At 39.3% G+C, this 21,221-nt stretch overlaps 3 protein-coding genes across 4 annotated transcripts; all 3 read right to left on the bottom strand.

Moving 5' to 3' along the window:
* Positions 1–1,487: 1,487 nt before the first annotated feature.
* On the bottom strand, positions 1,488–10,452 carry mtdha (metadherin a). 2 transcript variants are annotated; one of them, XM_005478477.4, is made up of 12 exons: positions 9,893–10,452; positions 9,063–9,161; positions 8,689–8,800; positions 8,301–8,462; positions 7,972–8,034; positions 7,586–7,759; positions 6,245–6,322; positions 5,789–5,860; positions 5,561–5,688; positions 5,350–5,460; positions 5,166–5,265; positions 1,488–4,027 (listed from the first exon to the last, which is right to left on the bottom strand). In XM_005478477.4, the coding sequence occupies exons 1-12, from the start codon at positions 10,265–10,267 to the stop codon at positions 3,960–3,962; spliced, it is 1,542 nt and encodes a 513-aa protein (XP_005478534.1). In that variant the 5' UTR covers positions 10,268–10,452; the 3' UTR covers positions 1,488–3,959. The 2 variants fall into 2 exon arrangements, with proteins under 2 accessions (XP_005478534.1, XP_003444226.1); XM_003444178.5 differs by having other exon boundaries at positions 6,245–6,328; positions 9,893–10,442.
* Positions 10,453–10,865: 413 nt separating this feature from the next.
* On the bottom strand, positions 10,866–17,562 carry rrm2b (ribonucleotide reductase M2 b). The gene is made up of 9 exons (XM_003444092.5): positions 17,408–17,562; positions 16,676–16,840; positions 16,348–16,464; positions 15,938–16,071; positions 14,721–14,815; positions 14,465–14,598; positions 13,339–13,443; positions 12,790–12,903; positions 10,866–12,327 (listed from the first exon to the last, which is right to left on the bottom strand). Exons 1-9 carry the CDS (start codon positions 17,438–17,440, stop codon positions 12,175–12,177), a joined length of 1,050 nt encoding a protein of 349 aa, XP_003444140.1. The 5' UTR covers positions 17,441–17,562; the 3' UTR covers positions 10,866–12,174.
* A 444-nt stretch (positions 17,563–18,006) lies between these two features.
* LOC100709772 (nuclear transport factor 2) lies at positions 18,007–21,207 on the bottom strand. The gene is made up of 5 exons (XM_003444091.4): positions 21,051–21,207; positions 19,601–19,721; positions 19,438–19,509; positions 19,170–19,268; positions 18,007–18,282 (listed from the first exon to the last, which is right to left on the bottom strand). The coding sequence occupies exons 2-5, from the start codon at positions 19,703–19,705 to the stop codon at positions 18,166–18,168; spliced, it is 393 nt and encodes a 130-aa protein (XP_003444139.1). The 5' UTR covers positions 19,706–19,721; positions 21,051–21,207; the 3' UTR covers positions 18,007–18,165.
* Positions 21,208–21,221: the final 14 nt, after the last annotated feature.

Below are 21,221 nucleotides of genomic sequence, written 5' to 3' on the forward strand. Positions count from 1 at the left end.
AATGCTGTTTGATCACTTGGTTAGTCAGATCTGGAGTATGCTACTGGCTGATCATCTGGTCAAGTGCTTTTTAAAAAAGCACTTGACCAGATCTTAAAACCCCCTCCAAAATAAAACCTTGAAACTGCATTGAACAGAGGAGCCAGATTGGCTCTTCATTATTCTTGCTGTGCAAATGTTTGCAAGAAGCATAAACAGCTATCCTGGCTAAATATGGAAGGTAAATTTAAGGCAAGCCTCCTGGTAACCATACAAACTGTTTTAAGGAATCATACAGTGCACTTCTTTCATGATGTCGTACACTGGCTGGTCACTTGGTACCGGGTAAGACCCTGTTTTGTCTCCTGAACAGTCTTAATTCTTTATTGCATAGATTTAACAAGGTGCTAGAAACATTGCACAGAGATTTTGCTCACTATTGAGATGATAGCATCACACAGTGGCTGCAGATTTTTTTGGCTGCACATCCATGATGTCTCTACCTTTCCACTAGGCCTCAAAGGTGCTCTATATGTTTGAGATAAGGACTCAACATGGTCAGCAACAATACTCAGGTAATTGTGGCATTGAAATTATGCTCAGTTGGTACTAAGGCGCCCAAAGTATACCGAGAAAATATCTCCCACACCACTACACCATCACCAGCTCAAGGCAGGATGAATCCATTATTTCATGTTGTTTATATCAAATTCTGACTCCACTATCTGAAAGCTGCAGCAGAAAGCTGTAGCAGAAATTGAGACTTATTAAATCGGGCAGTTTTTTTTGGTTCAATTTTGGTGACCCTGGTTATTTTGGTTAGCTGACAGGAGTGGCACCTCGTATGATCTTCTGCTGCTGTAGCTCATCTGGTTGAGGTTTGAGGCAAAGCTCTTCAGCATACCTTGGTCGTAATGTGGTTATTTGAGCCTTTCTCTGGCCTGCTAACTGGATATTTTCTCTTTTTTGAACCATCTTCAGTAAACCCTAGAATAGTTGTTTGGAAAAATCTTTGTAGATGAGCAGTATCTTAAATACTCTGATCAGCCCATCTGGCATCACCGACAATGCCACATTCAAAATCACCTTTCTTCCCCATTCTGATACTCATTTTGAACTTTGACAGCACATTTTGATTCCTACATGTGTAAATGAGTTGCCACCATGTGAGTGGTTGATCAGATAGTGTTAATAGGGAGTTAAACAGGTGTACCTAATGAAGTGGCCAAGGAGGGTAAGTTTTTGCATTTGGTTAATTTTTATATATTAAACAAAAGTGGCAAAGCAGCTGTTTAAGGCACAGGTAATGGATCAAATCTAATAAACAAATCAACAATACACTTCACATGAGAGTCTCATGTTAGGTTAATTAATAATCGTGTTAGTTAATAACACGAAAAACCTTCTTCACGATATCTGACAGGTGTATGCTGTGTTAGTTAACAGCTTGAAGGAAAAAGGTTAAAAAAGCTTGAAGGAAAAAAAAAAACATTTCCATGACAATGTGATACAAGCACTTCTCATTTAATTTTCATCTTTACCAAACAAACATAGAAATTTCATTTTTATCTCCTCATTAAACAAAACCATTCACAAAAAAACATTTCCTAGAGACAAGTATATAAATACGTTGATTGAGTCATCATCATATTCATCAGTAAAAATTTAACAAAAGGGCACCTGAAACCACAGTGACATATCACTTTATCCTCTGCGATCTACCAGGTCTACCAACAACTACCACCATCAGCTGATCGACGCCTTGATGCACTACATCTCACAAAAACATGGTAATGTCCCCTTAAACTGGATGCCCACATGAAAGCTGCAATTTGTCTCCATACAGAAAGCTATTACAGTATAGATACTGAGTGGTACTATGAGTGGACCAAGTACTAACATTTAAAGCAAAAGTTTGATCACTTTATCTCATTCTATTATCAAAGTCATGCAAAATTAAATCAATTCTGACATCAAAACTTGCAATTGGATGGAAACTATAAAAAGGACTCCAAAGCACTTTCTATACAACTACAAGTTAAGGCAATGGAATTAAATTCCTTTCATATATGTCTGTAATTCTGTGAGTGTATGTATGTGTGTGTGTTTAAAATCAACTTAGATGTGGAGTTAAAGCTGCTCTATGTCATATCTTTAAGTATATCCTCATTCTCACTTTAGGTCAAAAACATTTAGCCCATCACACATCTTGGAACAAAGGTCCAAACTAAAAAGGTTAAAATAGTTCACATTATGCAAAAGATAGTAAAAACATTTCTTCAAAATCAAAAGGAACCAAATACAGCCTTTTGCACAGTGCAATTACAGAACTGGAAAAAGCCCTTACAATCTGTACATATGGCATGGCTTTTTCTAGCACAAAAGTGGAAGAAATGTTAAAAAAAAAATCACAAGAGTTCAGAAGTGATCATTAGGTATGGAAAAAAAATCTAAATACAATCCAGTCAGATAAAAGACAGACATACTCAGGGCGATATTGTTAATAAAAGTAGAGGGATTACACTTTTGTAGTGCTACTGCAGTATAGTTTAATCCCACTATTAACTTCACAATACAGTGCCTCCTGGTGATTCATATCAGCTACTGCAGCCTGGATGTACAGTTAAGTCTCCAGTGGGGATCCAGAATCAGTTGTTTAATATCAAAAATCCAATCTGTCATTCAAAAAGAATATACATCATATCATTTACTAACTTTCAGCCTCCCAACATTTCCCTTCTGACACCCTGAAGCTCAGACAGAAGTGTTTTCATTTATTTGTAGCAAAGCTGTGTTTTGTGCATACAGTTAGACAAGTGTACAGTTAGGAGTTGGACAGTAATGGCTGTGCTTTTATGGCTAAGATGCCTTTAACACCAGTGTAACTGACATGGACCACAGCTGCCGCTCATTCATTCATTAAAAGCGCAAACTACACACCCTACAGCAGAGTGTTTGCACTCAAATGACAGAAATATTAGACAAAAGAATACACAAACCTATCTCAAAAGAATACTCACATGCCATATGTATGCTGACAGAGCCGTGAGTTGTGGTTCAATCATGCAAGAGTAAAAAACAGGACAGCAGCCTCTTTTTAGGGTTGCCTGGTGATTGCATTTATTTAATATTTATGTTGGTAACGACTACAAGTAGTTGTGGTGACCAACTGGTCGCCCGGAAGTTGAGCATGCAACACCCTCAACCTCTGGGCGACACAACTCTTTCCAGTATAGGACTTGACTAGGCTGGTTTTCACCTGGTTGTATTCCTACATAAAAGCAAAGTTGCCAAGTGCCTATATCATTTTGCAGCTACATCACTGTCCTGTAGCACCCATCAGTACCAATCAATGTGTCTAATGGTAGTAGTCAGCTGAACACAAGTACAGCTCTTAATGACGGATGTCACATCAAACCCACTATAAAGAGCAGGAGTATCTTAATCTGTCAGTGTACATATGGGCATGTGAGTGAGATAGGTAGATTTCTCTGCTCCATAACCTTTCAATAACTCATAGGGGGGCTGCTGCACAGCAATCAAAACAAAGTGCAACACCGTGGGGAACAAAAAAGTGTGGTTTTCTGGTTAAAAAAAAAGAAAAAAAAATCACAAAAAAAATAAAAATTTAAAACCCGTTTTATTTTTTGGGGTTAACAATTACATACACTCTCAGAGGGGGCAAAAAAAAATCTCAAAACAAAACACCTTTGCTGTCATTAAATATGTACCTCTACTAAAAGCCCACCTCACCCCAAACTCCACTCTGTTTGCAGTATAGCAAATAGTGCAAATTAACATTAAGTTTTCAGTCCATAGGACTACATTTCATCTCTGAATTTCGCCAAGCAGGTGATGCCTTCTGCTTGTTTACTTTTTTGTTTGTGAAACTGATCTCTGAACTGTGTACCTGGTGATTATTGCATGTGACACGTTTAACAATCATTTGCATATGCTTTGTCTGGACCTGTGAAGTGACTTCATGTTTCCCTTCGGACCTTTTTCTTCTGGGAGGACTTCGGAGGCTCCGCAATCTGCTCTGACCTCTCTGCACGGAGATTAAAGAAAAAAAAAAAATGTTTTCAATTGAAATGTAAGGGCATCCAGTTACAGAACATTTCCTTAAACAAAGGTCCAGAATATCATAAATATAATTCAATGCAATTCATTTTCACACTGACCTGGAGGATAATCTAATAAAATAATAATAAAATGTTAATTTCTTATTTTAAGTAGATTAAGGTTTGCATTAAAACTTAAAAAAGAGCTTTTTGAAATTTTGTAAATTTCTTTGTATATTCATAACTTTATTTGGTTTCCAATATCTCTCCAAACTGTTTAATTTACAAAAAATAAATATAATGAAAAGGTGCAGTTTGAATTTCCCCTATTATTCTGTTTTCACACGTGCTCTGAATAAAGGATCCGATTGACTGAGTAGCATCATGTGGGATGACTTACAATACACTCAGCTGGTCTGCGTGTTTCCTGTGTGAGTACATTCATTACAGTAAAGACAAAGGAAAAGGCTGCGCAGGCTGCTAAAATAACCCTACCGTAATTACAAGAAGAGTTGGACACAGTAAAACAGAAACGGTCTTTGACTTTTTGATCAAAAAAAGTCAACCAAACTTAAATCTTACATTTTCTTAACTTGGGACTTTTAAAGTGTAGGGCCAGAAAAGTTTCAGTATTATTAATTTGTCACATTAATGACGTGTCATTATAATAAAGTTGACCAAGTGTTTTTCCAATGACATCTAAATCACTCCTAAAGTTTAAATGAGCTGCCACTGTCAGCCTGGGTCGCTGTGGGGAAGCAGGGTTTGGTGCAATTTGGCCTGTAAGGCAGGGTTAGGAGAGGTGTGTTGACAAGTTGGTGCCATAGTTTACGCCCTTCTGGCAACTGTAAATAAGTACTGATTAGTGCATCCGATAGAACAGCAACTCTCTGGGATTTTAGCTAAGTGAAGCTGAAAGATGTTCAATGGATGGCTGGAGGGCAAAGGACCGCAGTACTGCTTTTGCCCACCAGGTGGGCGTGTCACAAGAAAACTATGAAATAATGACCTTGGGTATATACCCACAGATAGTGGCTTGTGTTTAAATGAAACCTAACAAGCCGCTCTTAGAAATGATTACAACACAGTGAACACAGATTTGGAGTCAGAGATGTTGAAACCTACTCTGAGAGGAGGATATGCTGGCATTCTGCTTTTTGGAGGGCAGTGCAGGAAGCTCTTGGGGTTTGGGTATTGTGTTGACTACGTGCGCTGTGCTCACCGTCTACAACCCAAGAAATGATTATATTACAGCAGGTTAAATATTCACTTGAAGACCTGATTTTATCAGCTTGGTTTGGTTTATTACCTGAGCGTCAGATGCAGTCTCCTCTTCTGTTTTCTTCTTCTTTTTCCTCTTCTTTTTCGATTTGGCTTCTCCGCCGGACGGATCCTCTGTGTCCCTCTCATCCTCCAACACCTGACGCAACAATAACACATGCAGATCAATTTATGTGAAGCCTATAATAGAAACAGTACAGTAAGAAGCCAGAATTAAAAGAAAACAAAACAAAAAAAACCTTATTGGGGACGGGCTGTTCTTTCTGTACAGGAGCTGGTGTCACCAACACGGGGGGCTCTTCATAGTTTCCCCAATGCTCCACTGGGGCATTCCAGTCAGAGCTGGGATCTGCTGCTGCCATCCCATCTAAAAAAAACCCAAACAAATCACACAATACAGATGGAAGTTAGTTAGATGGAAAAACCTGAAGAATCTTTTTAGGAGGATTTGATGCATAGCTACTTACTGAATCCTGACCATTCATCATCAACCTTAGGGCGGCTTGCCCACTGCAGATCCACTGAATTTGAAATTGGATCTGTATGAGACAGAAGGTTATTTGTTAATTTATTTATTTTAATGAGGGACGTAGACTCATTAGTCTAGCCATGACAATTATCAATCAATCAGTAAGCATCCACACTGGAAGTGATTAATCGCATTGAAGCTGATGGCTGGTTGCTTGCAGACATTTCTGCATCTAGTTGCCTTGGTAACCCTGTAATGTATTTACTGCCAGGTCACATGCCAATCAACGACATCACGAGCTTTCATTGTTAGTCACTTCAGTTCCGTCATTTGCAAGCCTTATCCTGGGTCCCGCCCACTCAGTGCTGGCAGCAGTTATTTTCCCCGAGTGTCACCGACTTGCTTCGTCTCGCTTCCAGTGTGGACACAGCTGGTGTGTGACTGGTCGACAAACCTGTGGTGTTTAGTCCCAGCATGGAGAAGGACACTGGGCTGAGGTCAGCCTTTATCCGGCCATCAATGCCACTCCACGCTGTTGCTGACGGCACACAGAAAGACAGGTTATGCTGGTGGAATGCAAACAAACTGCAGCGGAGATTAAACGTTAACAGCGTGGTTTCTAATATGAGGCAGGACTATCTCGTCTTTTTTCCACTGGCACTTTTTCTTGAACACCTCACAGCATGAAATCCAGTCTCCTAGAGACAAAATAACTAAATAAATCAAAATCACATTATACACAAAGAAAGGCTTACTCTAGTTTTACCAAACATCCTGCTCGGTTTCATGATAAATGCACTGTGTTTACGTTGGCAGGCTTACAGTGAGCTTGACATCCACAAGGAGGAATTTGTCTGACAATAATCCATCAGGACAAGCCAGGTTATTACTTGGGCTGCCCTTGTTGAGGCAGCAGTTAACTCAAGTTTAGATTTTCAAAGATTTAATCTGCTGTCATAGCTGCTTACTAAATGTTAGCTCAGGTTATAATCTCATTAACAAACTCTCTTATTTTCACTACACCCTGACCAGATTACGTTAGTACTCTCATCCCTCCTTTCAATTAACAAGGTGCCAGTGCTGTGACACAGCCAGTTCTGTCTCAGTGTCTTCTGAGAACCAGCCCACACTTGGAAAGCATTAAGAAATGATCTTTACATAGAATTTAGAGGATTTGTGGGTTACATCTGCCAATTATTGATGAGTTTCTTGCAGTAGGGTCTCTCACAGCCACTGAGTTTAAACTGCTATGCTTGCGCCAGCTTTTTGGCCCTGGTTTTATTCTCTCTTCTGCTGAAACTGGTGCTAGACTGGCCGCCAGAATCTGCACTAGAGGAAAGGGGGCAAAGGTCATTTCATTTCATTATCAGCTCTAATGTTTTGTGTAGAGAGAAAACTCCTCCAGTATGTTCAGTCTAGAATCTCTTATAATGGAATAATGGGTTGCATTTATATAGCGCTTTTCTAGGCACTCAAAGCGCTTTACAATTCCACTATTCATTCACTCTCACATTCACACACTGGAGGAGGCAAGCTACAGTTGTAGCCACAGCTGCCCTGGGGCAGACTGACAGAAGCGAAGCTGCCATATCGCGCCATCGGCCCCTCTGGCCAACACCAGTAGGCAGTAGGGTAAAGTGTCTTACCCAAGGACACAACGACCAGGACAGAGAGAGCAGGGGGATCGAACCGGCAACCTTCCGGTTACAGATGAGCTTCCCAATCCCCTGAGCCATACAAACTATTAATATCTACATTTGTGGTGTAAAAAGGTTTACTCAGATCTAGATGGTACCTTGTGACTCCTGAGCCCATGGCTGAGGTTCTGGCGGGGCCCTGTAATGTGTAGCTGCTGAGATAGCACTCCACTTGTTTCCCTCCATAGTGCTCATCTGACCTGGGATCTTCAAGGACATATCATTCCAGCCTCCACCATTGACTGAAGGTTCTTTCCTCCAGCTGGAGGAAACTGAGGGAACAGGCAAACAGGAAAGACATGGAGTCCCTCAGTGACAGTTTTGTTCAAAATATGTCACAGGAGGGGAATTTTAGACCAGTTCACTGACAAGAAAGCAACACTTACAAGCAATATTGAAATTTCACTGTGTGTTTCACCTCTGGTTTACCTTAAAACTCTGGATAAGTTCACGTTTAAGAAACCAACTTAAAAAAAGGATTTACCTTTGTCTTTAACGGCTTCACTGGCTGCATCTCCCTTTCCAGTGGTTCTTGAATGAAAAGACTCTGAAACAGGATTGGAAAGCTTGAGTAACCTGTCATATTACCACATAATTACTGTGTGATAATGCGGGTAGACTATTTATCAAAATTGCATACTGAATATGCTACCATCTTCTTTTTAGAATAAAATACATTTGCCTTAATTCACTGAGTTGCTGCAATGTGACTGGCTCATTAGATACTTGTGTTAATGAGCACCTGAACAGGTGTACCTAAAAGAGTGGGTGGTGACTACATTTAAACATAGTGAATTCCTTCTACATGAATACCATGGTTTCCTCTGTTCCTCTTGTTAACTGCTGCTGGTACAGTTGCCTCCACGTGCGTTTTTGATGCTTCCACACTTCCTGGACCGCCAGAGTCCTCGGGACCCTTTTCCTTCCTGCGCTGCTGCCTCTTTTCTCGGTTACTGACTTTTGTCTCCCACACACCTGGATGACACACACACACATGCACACAAAAAATAACACGACACTCTAAGGGGATGTGGTGTATACCGAACTACGAAAGATTTTTGCTCATTACTATATTTCAAAGAGTCTGGCTGCAATCAGAATGACAGGACATGCATGAGAAGCACATTCTGCATAAAATTAAACTGTCTGTTTGAAAATGAGAAGCTATTGTGACATTTCCGCCTCAACGGTTGAGCTGTACCGTCATCAGGTTCCTTCCCATCGTTTGAAGACAAAAGCTGAACTGGTTTCACATCTGTCTTGTTCTTCTTCTTGTTCTTCTTCACCTGCACCGGGGCTTGCACCTCCTGCTTCTGTGGACAGAAATAAAAGAACAATCAAGTTACCTCATAATAAGAAGCTTACTGCACTTAATGTCTTTTATTATTTATCCTTTCTCATCCCAACAGTAGTCTCGAAATGTTTTTTTTTTCACTGCACAGAAGTGGAGTTTTAGCAGTATGTCACCAGTAATAAAACTATCTTGCAAAACATCAACAAAACTGAGCAATTCATGGAAATGCTCCGCCTACTCTGCCCACCACTGGTTTCACATTTCCTTAATTTTGATTATACCTTCTCAGTTTTGATCTGTGCTGGCAGCTTAGAAACTGCCTCAGCCACTTTAACTTCCTCTTGAGCCACAGTCACTGGCTGTCCATTGGACTGAGACTTCTGGAGGGGTGAAAAGACACAGATAAGAAACATAATAGCATGACAACCCAGAAAAACAGGGAGTGCCCTTATCCCAGTGTTAAAGACCAACTTACTTTTAAAAAAAAATCGACAGTTTTTGCGTCTACATTAAATTATTAAGCCTTATATTACTGGTTAATAACACACTTATTGTCTGTTAGCTTGTCTTAAAAGTTATATTTAACAGATTAAACAGATTATCGCTTTCTAAATACGAGCTTCAAAGAAGCGCGCCTGGATTGCGGACGTCTTTAAAACTATTTTCACTCGTCAAAGCGAAAGTTGAAGCTTCAGGTGGCTAACGATGACGTATAAACTAGCTAGCTAAAAGGAGTATCAGGTGGTTGCACACACCGATAACACCTTGCCTTTCTTAATTAAACACCCTACCTTCATCCATATGCAGTTAGATTACTGGTTTATTTTTGTCACTTGTAAGTGGGTCGTGGGATTGTCCCTAGATGGCCTAATTTGTGCTGTGTAAACAAAGTATACGACGAGCTATACGACCGTCAATTCATACATGCCAGGCAGCTAGCTGGCTAGCTGACGCCAAACTTAACGGCTTTTGTTAATAAAATAATAAAATAAGTGTCTAACTGAACTGTTTTGCAGAGGGATTACTTAGGTTTAGGAGTTAAATGAACACCCGCGCTTGTTGTGACTGACTCGCTGTGATTAGACGGCTCGGTAAAGGCTGCCTGCGGTACCTTTTCTACCGTTTTCTTTTTGTTCTTCTTCTTCTGCTCTTCTGGTTTGGCAGTTTTAGCGAAACCGGCCTTGAGGGGCTCACCGCCGCCGCCGCTGCTGCTGCTCCTGCTGCTGCCGTGTGTGACCGGGGATCCCCGCTTTTTCCCGGCGAGCAGCCCGCCGCAAACAGCGGCCCACGACAGACTGAGCAGCAGCAGAAGACCCGCCGCGACCGTGGACAGGATGACCCACGTCGGGTAAAGCTCGGGCTTCAGACCCAAGTCAACCCCGAAGCGAGCCCGAACATATCCCTGTCCCGAAGACAGCAGCTCCTTCAAGTGGCTGGAAAGCAGCTCGGCTTTCTCCAGCGCAAGACCTCGCAAGTCTCCAGCCATCTTTCAAAATTGCGCATACACTAGCTGTAGCTATCATTTCCAGCGCCCGTGCTAACGGAGGAGTGGCTAATCTAATCTGACTGTTAACATCAAGGCTACAAACAGCAGGATATCAATACTACATCTGCTCACTATTAAAACGCTCACACTCACAGGTTTGGCCACGACAGCATCATGCACTTACACGAGCCGCTCTGTAAGTACAGGAGCTTACCCATGAATTTGAAAATAACCCATGCACAAAATACTAAAACAAGCATTTGCTGTGTAAATTACACCTGTCCTGAGACTAAATGTACACATAGTTGTTGAAAAAGTGGTTCCAAACTATTATTTAAAATACAAAATAACAACCTAAAAATATAACAACTAAAATCAGTTACACCCCACTTTTTCTGCTTTGTGTTGATAGTCTCTTGTAATTGTTAAGCCTTAAAAGAAAGACATAAAACAGTGAGATGAAAAAGAAGTAACACAATCCACTCAGGTGTTAACTCCAAAACACTAAATCTTTGACAAATTTTGTGTTTATCCATTTTTTCCTGTCTACATTGTGTCACTCTAACCAGTTTAACCAACATTACAAAAAGACAACAAATTAATTTGTTGAAATTTCCTTCTTTAATTTTATTTAACTGCATTTACTCTTCACTTTCATGCTTTATTACATTACACAGCTTTTATACGTGTCAGTCAAATCCCGTGACTGCACATATAAAACATTACTGTACAAACATGTTAACAACATACTGAATATTATTAAACAATATATCCGTGGTCCTGAGTTGTTGTTTTTTGTTAGATTTATGTCATAATCTGTGAATTAAAAAAATCCATTCAGCCATGTTATCTTGTGCAACACTGTTACTCTAATATTAACCCTGGTGCTTTATAATTTGAATAAAATAACCATAAATGTTTTGCTTAGCTCACAAGGGTTTAATTTATTGCCTTTGTAACATAGTTTCAATTATTGTCTGAAAAGTGTACGAAGTGTAAGTGTATTCAACAAACACTCAAAATTAAATACTAAAATCACTAAAAAAAGGGTAGGTTCTGAAAATTGTTTAAATGAATGAAACTGTATGAATATTTAGTATGAGGGTGATTATCTTTAATTTAAAGGTTAATAATTTCTAAAACAATATTTATAAAGTCTACTTTCTCATGTCACAGCATACAGCAACCAAAGTATTGCATAAAAAGTGTAGCTTTGATGCCTGAGCTGAAAGAAAACACTTTTTGGATGGTTTATTATTTGTTTTTCTTACGCGCATAACAGGAATTTAGAAAATAAAGAGTCCTTTTTTGACTATTTACCATTTTTGAAGCCCACATTGTCCACCGATCGTAAAATGACCCACATCGCATTTATTACCTGTCACATACATTTGAGAATAAGGCTGTTGTTGGTTCTCAGCTGTACAAACATTTAGCTCTTGCATTCATTTACAACACCTACACATATTTGGCAAAACATTTTTTATTGTATTCTAAAAGTTAGAAAATATTAAAGCAATTTGCCATATAAACAAGCAACCTGAAGCAGAAAAGTTAAAAATATATTCTGTGTTTTTATTATCCAAAATGCTCAGTGAGGAAAGAAATACTCATTTATGTCACCTCCCTCATTATTTTGTCATGATGGCAAAATGCTGATGCTCACCCATTCTATCTATAAACTGTACCGGTTGCTAAGTAATTCTCCCTCTGTAATACAAAACAAAACAAAACATACCAAAAAACAATAACAACAACAACAAAAAAAAAAGTACAGCCTTCACTTCGTAGCACTGTATCAGTATTACAGTAAGACTTGAAAACCTCTGTTGTATAATAACTGCATGGAAATAAATAAATATGTTGACCAAATGTAACAAATTCACAGTAACATGCCATGTCAGTTTTTAGAAGTCTGCGTCTAGTGTGAATTCACCGTCCATCATGCTCGACATGACTCCGAATCTTTGATACTCCGCCACGCGTTTCTCAAAGAAGTTGGTTTTCCCCTCGAGTGAGATGGACTCCATGAAGTCAAATGGATTTTCAGCTTGGTAAACCTTGGATTTAAGAAAAGTGAGGAAAAAAGACAAAAAGAAGTAAGCTTATGACACCAAATACCTCATTTTACACTAAATGTTTAATAGATTTAAAAAACAAACAAACACACAATTAAATTTACAGCACATGTCTGTATGGTAATTTTTGATTATCTATGGATAACACTGAGGTTCAGAGGTTCCCTGCTTTAATGTTACAGCTACTATAGCATGAAGGCTTGGACATGTGCTTTTTCATGACACTTATTTTAATTAAACAATTAAATAAACCTGCTGTCTCCCACTGTCTCGCTTACCACCAACACATTTATGAGATATCGGTGAAGGTCAGACGGACCTTCATCAGAAATGTAGTGATTTAATAAATGTATCAGCAATAAAAGAGACAGCGTGCTGGAGTTGTGTTTAATTTCACCCATTCCGGTGTGCAGAGGGTTTTGAACTAATGATTATTAGCATTACCTTGGTCAGTCCGAGATCAGTGAGAAGCCGGTCAGCCACAAACTCGATGTACTGCTTCATGAGGCAACTGTTGATTCCTATGAGATCTACTGCCAGGGCCTCTGTGAGAAACTCCTGTATATGAATAATAACGATTAGTGACTTATAGCACTGGTACGACCTATTAAGATTTTATTGCTTCAGAATGTCATGCTGTAAAGCAGCGGTGGGGAACTCCAGGCCTCAAGGGCCGGTGTCCTGCAGGTTTTAGATATCACCCTGGGTCAACACAACTGAATCAAATGATTAGTTCATTACTAGGCCTCTGGAGAACTTCAAGACATGTTGAGAAGGTAATTTAGCCATTTAAATCAGCTGTGTTGGATCAAGGACACATTTAAAACCTACAGGACACCGGACCTTGAGGCCTGGAGTTCCCCCACCCCTGCTGTAAAGCTACAACTGATCCACTGCAATATAAGTCAGTGCAGACAAAATGAACAGGAATATGAGGTGAACAGCATTTAATAAGGAAGCATATAATGTATGCAATGTGTAGCATTAGCTGACCTGTTCGATGCTAACAGCTTTGGTGATGATGTCTCTCACTCTGTCCTCTGATGGCTTTTTCACCAGGTAGCTGTACAGCAGGCAGGCAAAGTTACAATGCAGACCCTAGCAAACAACAAAAAACATGTCAGAACAGCTGACCAGAAAAAAATGTGTCTTTATGGTGTACTTAGTCCCAGGTTTATTTTAGGAGACTCGTGTTTACGCAAAAGCATGTATGTATTACATCAGCTTGATCTCAAGGAAGAACAATGAAGGTCGTGGTTGATACAGCACCCCCTTGTGAATTGTAAGAGAACTGCATGTCCAACAACTACTATTTTGTAATTGTTAATTAATAGGGTGATGATTAGTTTCAACACAGCGAATGCTGTGTGAAAGAAAACTGGGTGTCAGCAAGATGTAAAAGCAGTTTTTTCAGAGTCTGCCACCATACAGTCAGCATAAATGACCAATAACTTGTTATATTAACTAGGTAGTGGATATGAGGCTCTTGATTTTTTTTTATAACAATAAGATATTTTGAAAATCTGACTCAAAACAACCAGTGCAGAGCTGCTGTTGTACAGTGTTTGCTATAACAGGGAAATATCTGTCTGAGGGCATTTTCCAAAGAGCGAGGTGAATGTGCAGTCATGACTCTGCTGCCAGCTTTTACAGTATATTGGTGTTTATGATTGCTGTTTAATCTTTCATGTTTATTCTTATCATTTGACTTATTTTTAAAGACCAATGTCGTCTTTACAGCATATATGAATTATACAGCTCTTATTAATATGGCCGCTGAGGCTGCTACACAAAGTCAAGGAGTCAGCTATAAGCATGACAATGCAGGTAAAGGCAGGACATACTGTTGCTATTTCTGAAGGTTTTCCATAACAGTTCGAACTTATGGTCATTATGTGCATCTGTTCATTTAGTCACATAAAGTTGACAACAGATACATCTAGATGAAAAGCACTCTGTGCCACGCTGTCATTTGGAAAGGAATAATTACATAAATGCCACACCTCCATTTTAAATATGTGCTGCTTCCTCTTACCCACAAGTATGTCTGATTCACTCACAACTCAGGGATCCTTTCAACACATTAGAACACATATTTTTGTGTGTGAATTAGTCTTACCTCGTCCCTGCTAATGAGCTCGTTGGAGTAGGTAAGGCCAGGCATTAGGCCCCTCTTCTTCAGCCAGTAGATAGCAGCAAATGAACCAGAGAAGAAGATGCCTTCCACAGCTGCAAAAGCCACAATCCGCTCCCCTGGGGCACAAATGTCAAAAATGACTGTTAATTGATCAAACATGAGGTTCCTTTTAAGACAGTTTGATGTTATATGTAGTTTTCAGTTGTCGTGTTTTTGTAGTGTTTTGTTTCTCCCTTACCAAATGTGGATTTGCTGTCGTTTATCCACTGAAGCGCCCAGTCTGCCTTCCGTTTCACACAAGGCATGGTCTGAATGGCATTAAACAAATAGTCCCTAAAACACACAAACATGAAAACACATGAACTAAAGACTTTTTAATGTGTAATTATATTGTAGTAACAATATGTAGGGAATAGTTTATTTTGTTTGTCTTTAATCAAAGACACTCAGGAACAGGGTAAAAAATAATGCAACAAGGCTCATGGAGTTTGCTGAGTGTTTAGACTTAAAAGCATCTGTAAACAGTCTGTTGATGAGTGACGTTTGTTGTTTGGAGGCACATCAAAGCTGCTGCAGCTGGGAAAACAACGGCAGTTACCGCAGAGCGGTCTCGACTTAACCTGTGGCGAACAGGTGCAGGAGTCTGTTCCAGAAAGCAGGCTCAGTGAAAACTCTGAACACTTAATAAAGGTAACTTAAACAGTGGATCAGTCACCAGGTAGTTGCCTTTCTCTGACTCTTTCCCTCCTGCTGGGCCTGACAGAGCCTGGCTGACAAACCATTTCGTTTCCTCACTCAAAGCACAAACTGGAGAGCACTCATTTGCCTACATTTACGTCTTTAGACTCTCTGAACATGCAGTGAACTATTTATCAGCTTCTAATCTGTCAGTGAGACATGGCTGCAGTCTGAATATATTCTGGAAGCATTTCCTGTTGAACTGCTTACATGTCTTGAAATATAACAAATAAATGCTGCCAAACAAGACTTTTTAAAACAGATGTAAAACATTCTTACTGGGTGAGACTGACTTTACAATCAAAGGTTAATTACAAGGCATCTTTAATGAATGTTTTCATGGTGCTACATGAATAATATTTATAAGCAGAATGTGATAGGATTCAAGTTTTATCATCCATTATGACAAAATAAAGCTGGGTAAATGATGATTTGCTGGACTTTGCTGAATAAAATCTGACAGGATGTGTATTAACTTCCTCAACTTCCTCTTTTTCTCGATAAACAACACAGTCTGCGTTGAAATTTTAGGTCCACTGTATTTAAACCCCAGGTGCTACAGTTTGTTGTAAATCTCCAGAAAGTTTACAAAAGCAGCTCATACAGAAGTGGGTAAAGGATTCATGCTTTCATTACAACATAAACACGACACAAAAACTATTTTCCGACTTGCTAAAATAAGAAATAAATAAAATAGAGCCACCATGAGTAACTGACCTCTCCTTCAGGTCCCTGATGTAAGTGTTGATGAGCATACTGTACATCTCTGAGTGGACAGTCTCTATGAGGATCTGAAAGCTGTAGAAGGATCGTGCTTCAGGGACCTGCACCTCCTGGCTGAACCTCTGCACCTGTTGTGTAGATTAAAAACATTTGCGATGAAGCGTGCAAGTCCCACAAAACACTTGAACCACACCAAGTAAAAAACAAATTTCAGAGTGCCATCTGCATTTATGTTAACACATCAAGTATGGTTATCTTTTAAGTCATTTTTGAGGGCTTCTAGTAATAACACTTTTCATTAATTTTGCAGTTCAGCTGCCAATGCATTAAATGAGCTTGTTCTAAATCTACATGCAAAATATATAATCTTGCATTGTCTTTAAAGGCCTGCAAACTAGTCTCACCAGGTTCTCATTGACGATACCATCGCTGGCAGCAAAGAAGGCTAAGACGTGGGAGATGAAGTGTTTTTCCTCCGCCTTCAAACGGTCCCAGTGTGCCAAGTCTTTGGATAGATCGACCTAAAAAAAAACCCATCAAAAGCACACCTGTCTCAGTTCTTTCATAACATGTGTGGATATCAGTTATGTGCACAGTGGAAAGTAGCAGCAGCAGCAACTGTCAAAACCTTTGCTTTAACTGTCATGATGGTTAGACATTGTTTAAACATAGTAGCATTCAATATTTTCTTCCTAAGATCACTCAGTAAAGCACTCAAAGTACAGTACCCACCTCCTCCACGGTCCAGAAAGAGGCCTGGGCCTGTTTGTACATCTTCCAGATGTCTCGGTACTGGATAGGAAAAATGACAAACCGCCTGGGGTTCTCTCGGAGCAGAGGTTCTTCCTCAGTCTCCAAGCCATTCTGGCAGGCTGTATCATCTTCTCTGAAGCCGTTCTGCAAATAATCCTTTACATTTAATTTGGTGTCTGTCTCGTTTTTGTTGCATTTTTGACTCCTAGTCGCTGTTTCTCTCGCGCCACACGACTCGTTTTACGGATTGTTCCTTTACTTACAAAACGGAGCACTGCGCTTGCGCGTTAACTCTTTACAAAACAAAGGACATGACATTAACATGTCCACTTCAAAAACATAAACGAATAAAGCAAGATATTTTTTGGTCGCCTTCCGTATACATTTTAAACGCTTTAGTTGATTTGTTTGTTTTTAATCGTTATTTCCATTAACCTCAAACACCGTGACCGACAGCTAACACGAGCAGGAAAGCAGTTTCACAGCTAAAACTTGCCGTAAACCTTAATTATTTGTCACATTTAGCAATAATAAAAATATGCTTTTCCGAAGTTACAAAGGTTTTAGCTCTCCACGTTTCAATAAAGGGTAAGGTTAGGTTACTACACAGCTACCAACCTACAGTTACACAACCGACGTCCTCGTTACACACAGTAACAATAAACGTTTAAGCTAGCTGCGCTTCAGGCCGATAGTAATGAGCTCCCGTACCTGAGAAGATGACTTCTTCACCGTCGGAGTCATTCCGAGGACTGGATTTGGGGTTTTTATTTAGCTAGCTTGTACTCGGTGCCATAACCCTGTGGACGCAGTTGTAGCTCTGTTGATTTGACACTTTAAATCCCCACATACAGGGGTATAGCGCCCCTAGCGGAAATACTAAGTTCACCTTTAAAACAACACGTGTATTTAGGGGTAGCACGATAAAACTCCCGAAAATGACTAATACCTCACACTCTGACTTTTACCTACTCATCTCACTTGCACTATTAGACATCAAGCAACGCCTATGAGTAAACAGATTTAACCAAAAAAGCTATTTGCTTCAGTTGTATATAGCATTTGTATTCTATTTTTATCTTATTGTATATTTTATTCTACTGTATATAGTATTTTATTTTATTCTATTCTGTACAGTTGTGTACTGTATTTATTCTTATCTTATTTTATTCTAATTTTTCATTCACAACTTTTGCACTGTCCACTTCCTGCTGTGACAAAACAAATTTCCCACATGTGGGACTAATAAAGGTTATCTTATCTTATAAAGGTTATCTTATTTGTTACAGGAAGGCAAGACAAAACTGCAGTTTAGAGTAATAAATTCTTTATTTGAATAGAAATGTTATTAATACATGCATTGTAAACACCAAAGAAATGTGGAATATCTTTCTAGAAGTGGCAGCTTGACACCGCAGTGTGAATTCAGAACTGGATACAAGTGAATGTGAACCTACTAATCCAAATCACTACACTGGTATGTTGTGTATCCCCAGTCGAAACACATCATTCGTGCATGCCCACGCACAGTTTTGGGATTTCAGCATAAACACTTGATGGAAGGCCATTGGTGGATCGTCATCTACCTGTTGGAAATAATTAACAGCACAATCGTGAAAAACTAAAACTGTAATCTTGGCAGGAATATAAACTAAAATCACATCAGCATAACTCATTAGGACTCCAAAAATGCTGCAGTAATGATAATAAAGCGCATTGTATTGTAATGTAGAAGCCATACATCTTGTTCAGAGAGTTAACATAAAGAGTAACAACAGCAGGTTTGAAAACCAACTCGTGCTGATTAACAGACTCCAAATGATTAATGCAAATGCAAAGAAAGAGGACAGTTTTATCTGAACTGTAACAACAATTAAAATGTTTTTTAATACATCTCACCCACACATACTGGTAAGAAGTTCTCTATCAAACACTTAATGAACTGCAACACTTAATTTATCTACATGCTCTGCAGAATGTGAAACAGTCATTTGTACTGGGAAAGTGCAGCCTGCCATGGCCAGACTGTCATGAAAATAAACATAAAGCTTCCCTGCCACCCTGCATTTCACTGGATTTGAATATGTAACTCTTCCAGCCACAAGGGGGCAATCTATAAAAGCTGCTTTCTCAGAGAGAGCAGTATTAGAGCCCAACACTCCAAACACTGACACCTGCAGGTCTGAATGATGATTTTAGAATAAAATGTAAATGTTTTTTGTTTTTTTTGGTGAACAAGGTCACATGATATACACAATGCCACTGATATTTGTTCCTCCTCATCTTTTCTGACTGACCACAAATTGAGTAAAAAGACCCATTAGTGAGAACATTTTGTGTACATTTGAATAAATTCTGACCAAAGCTGTCGTCGAAGTGATTCTACTGCAGATGCCTTGACATGGCGTAAGCTCGTCAGTCCTTCAACCAGATGATTAAAAAACATTAAAAATGTGAAGAATAACTAGAATACCTGTAGCTGTCCAAACACCATGATGAGGATACAGCTGTCTACTGTGGGCTGGAAGTCCTGCTCTGTGATGATGTGCTTAATGCGCTTGAAAGGCAAGTTCTGTGAATTGTGAACAATATTATTGTTTAGATTGAAGTGCTGATGAAAGGAGAGGGGTAAACATATTATTAATAAATTGACAGACACAAAATAACCTGGATTAGAAGCAGCACTTAAGGAGTTTCTTGGTGCATGTCAGACCAACAACCTGCTAAAACAAGATACTTACTACTAGTTTGCCAGTTATAGCTTCTCTCCCCTGAAAAGGTGATCCTTCCCATGTCAGACAGGCATCAGGAGACTGCAGAAACATTTTTTCTTTCTTAACTATAGGCTCAAAATATTTTTAACATCCAATGTGATGGAACTGAATAGATATCTGGAAAGCTTACATAAAGGTTACCCAGTCCCATCCTATTGGTATTGTCAAACTGGTTGTAATACTCCTGGACAAAGCCCTCTCCAATCTTTTGCCATATTTCTTTCTCACAAGCCATGTTTGCAGCTTTGGATCTGTAAAAGAAAACAATCTAAGTAAAATCAGTCAAGAAAATAGAAGAACTTGTGTTTATTATTTACTCTTAAATAAGACTTTTCTGGTGTCTAATGTGATTAAAATATGCATGTAAAAAATGAAGGGCCAGTTAAGTGACTATCTTAATGGACAGCCTTTTAAATTAACTGATCTGCCAACAAAGATACTGTCTAATTTAATCCTGTAGTTAATGTGTTTATATTATTACAGACAGGATCACTTCAGATGTTTGTCACTGTATTTTAAAACCTAATTTGCAAAAATGTTATACATAAAAGGAACTCAAGAAAACATATTTAATGTTTAAACTGGGGAAAAAAGTGCCATTTTAAAGAAAATAGTACATAGAAATTGCAATTGTGAATAAAATACAGCCTTATGCGATTTGGAAATCACTGTTTGCATTCTGTTTGTGTTCACATTTTACACAGCGTCCCAACATTTCCAGAATAGGGCTCATATTTTATTGATTTACACACAATTCCTTATGCCATTTTGTTGCGTGTGTTGTGTTTAACTTAAGTTTTAGCTGCTGTAACAAAGCAACTTCCCAACTTTGGAGATTTTTTTAAAAAGAAAATATTATCATCTTAAATAAACTTTATTTTCAACCATTGGGAAGGACTGCAGGCAGAATGTAGATGAGTGTCAGGGGTGATTCGTAGCAGAAAGAAGCAAAAATGAAAGGGAAGGTTTACAAGATGGTAGTGAGACCTGCTGACAGAAAGACGAGAGCCTGAGCGGAAGATGTTAAGATTTTCAGTGGGAGTGAGCAGGATTACAGATAAGTACATCAGAAGAACAGCTTAAAAGAGGCATGCTTTTACAAAAAAAAATGAGCCCCACTTATATTTTAAAGATAAACACAATGGATTGCCTCTCGTGCTGAAGGATACAGATGTGACTGCACAGCTGGGGGGAAAAATGAGGCCTGGTTTTTTAAGTGGGGGTTTCTTCGTGCTAAAGTTTCAACCGGCTGCAGCGACTATAGCAAGAGAAGCAGATTCAGATCTATTGGGAGTTAATTAAATTGCTGTAGAGCTACTCTAGGACTAGTTGGGATTAGTTAACAGAGTCGGGATTAAGCAGAATATAAATCGGAGCTGTCGCAATCCTGCCGTTTGTTAACCAGAAACCCAAGCTGCGGTCCCAAAGTTTTGGCTAGCCTCTGCTGTCTTTACCGAGAACTGTTTTTTTTTTTTTTTTTTTTTTTTTTGGTAACCTTTGTCTCCACATTAAACTCGTGTCAGCAAAGGCCTGAGTAACCCGTCATCTTTATTAGACACTTGACTCAAAAAGTACTTTACCTTGTCCGCTAGTTTTGCTTGCTTTTTTTCCTCCAGCAGCAGACGTTTCGGCGTGGGGAAACGAGTCAAAACGAGGTGACCGGAGTTCCCGCTTCCTCCGACTTGTGACTAAAGCGTGACGTCAGCACAAGCCGTCCAATGAGAGAGCCTCGCAGTTCCCCGTCAGGAGCT

This window comes from Oreochromis niloticus, linkage group LG22 (genome assembly GCF_001858045.2).
Source record: "Oreochromis niloticus isolate F11D_XX linkage group LG22, O_niloticus_UMD_NMBU, whole genome shotgun sequence".
NCBI lineage: Eukaryota > Metazoa > Chordata > Actinopteri > Cichliformes > Cichlidae > Oreochromis > Oreochromis niloticus.

Excerpts from the sequence above, each read along its gene's own strand:
- LOC100709772 (XM_003444091.4), bottom strand. The coding sequence starts at position 19,705 with ATGGCTTGTGAGAAAGAAATATGGCAAAAGATTGGAGAGGGCTTTGTC. Across the intron at positions 19,510-19,600 it reads TGGGACTGGGTAACCTTTAT|TCTCCTGATGCCTGTCTGAC; the intron begins GTAAGCTTTCCA and ends ATGTTTCTGCAG. Across the intron at positions 18,283-19,169 it reads TGGTGTTTGGACAGCTACAG|GTAGATGACGATCCACCAAT; the intron begins GTATTCTAGTTA and ends TATTTCCAACAG.
- rrm2b (XM_003444092.5), bottom strand. The coding sequence starts at position 17,440 with ATGACTCCGACGGTGAAGAAGTCATCTTCTCAG. Across the intron at positions 16,841-17,407 it reads TGAAGAAGTCATCTTCTCAG|AACGGCTTCAGAGAAGATGA; the intron begins GTACGGGAGCTC and ends GATTATTTGCAG. Across the intron at positions 14,816-15,937 it reads ATCAGGGACCTGAAGGAGAG|GGACTATTTGTTTAATGCCA; the intron begins GTCAGTTACTCA and ends TGTGTGTTTTAG.
- mtdha (XM_003444178.5), bottom strand. The coding sequence starts at position 10,267 with ATGGCTGGAGACTTGCGAGGTCTTGCGCTGGAGAAAGCCGAGCTGCTT. Across the intron at positions 6,329-7,585 it reads ATGGGCTCAGGAGTCACAAG|CAACAGCGTGGAGTGGCATT; the intron begins GTACCATCTAGA and ends GTGTGCCGTCAG. Across the intron at positions 5,689-5,788 it reads TGATGAATGGTCAGGATTCA|ATGGGATGGCAGCAGCAGAT; the intron begins GTAAGTAGCTAT and ends GGTTTTTTTTAG.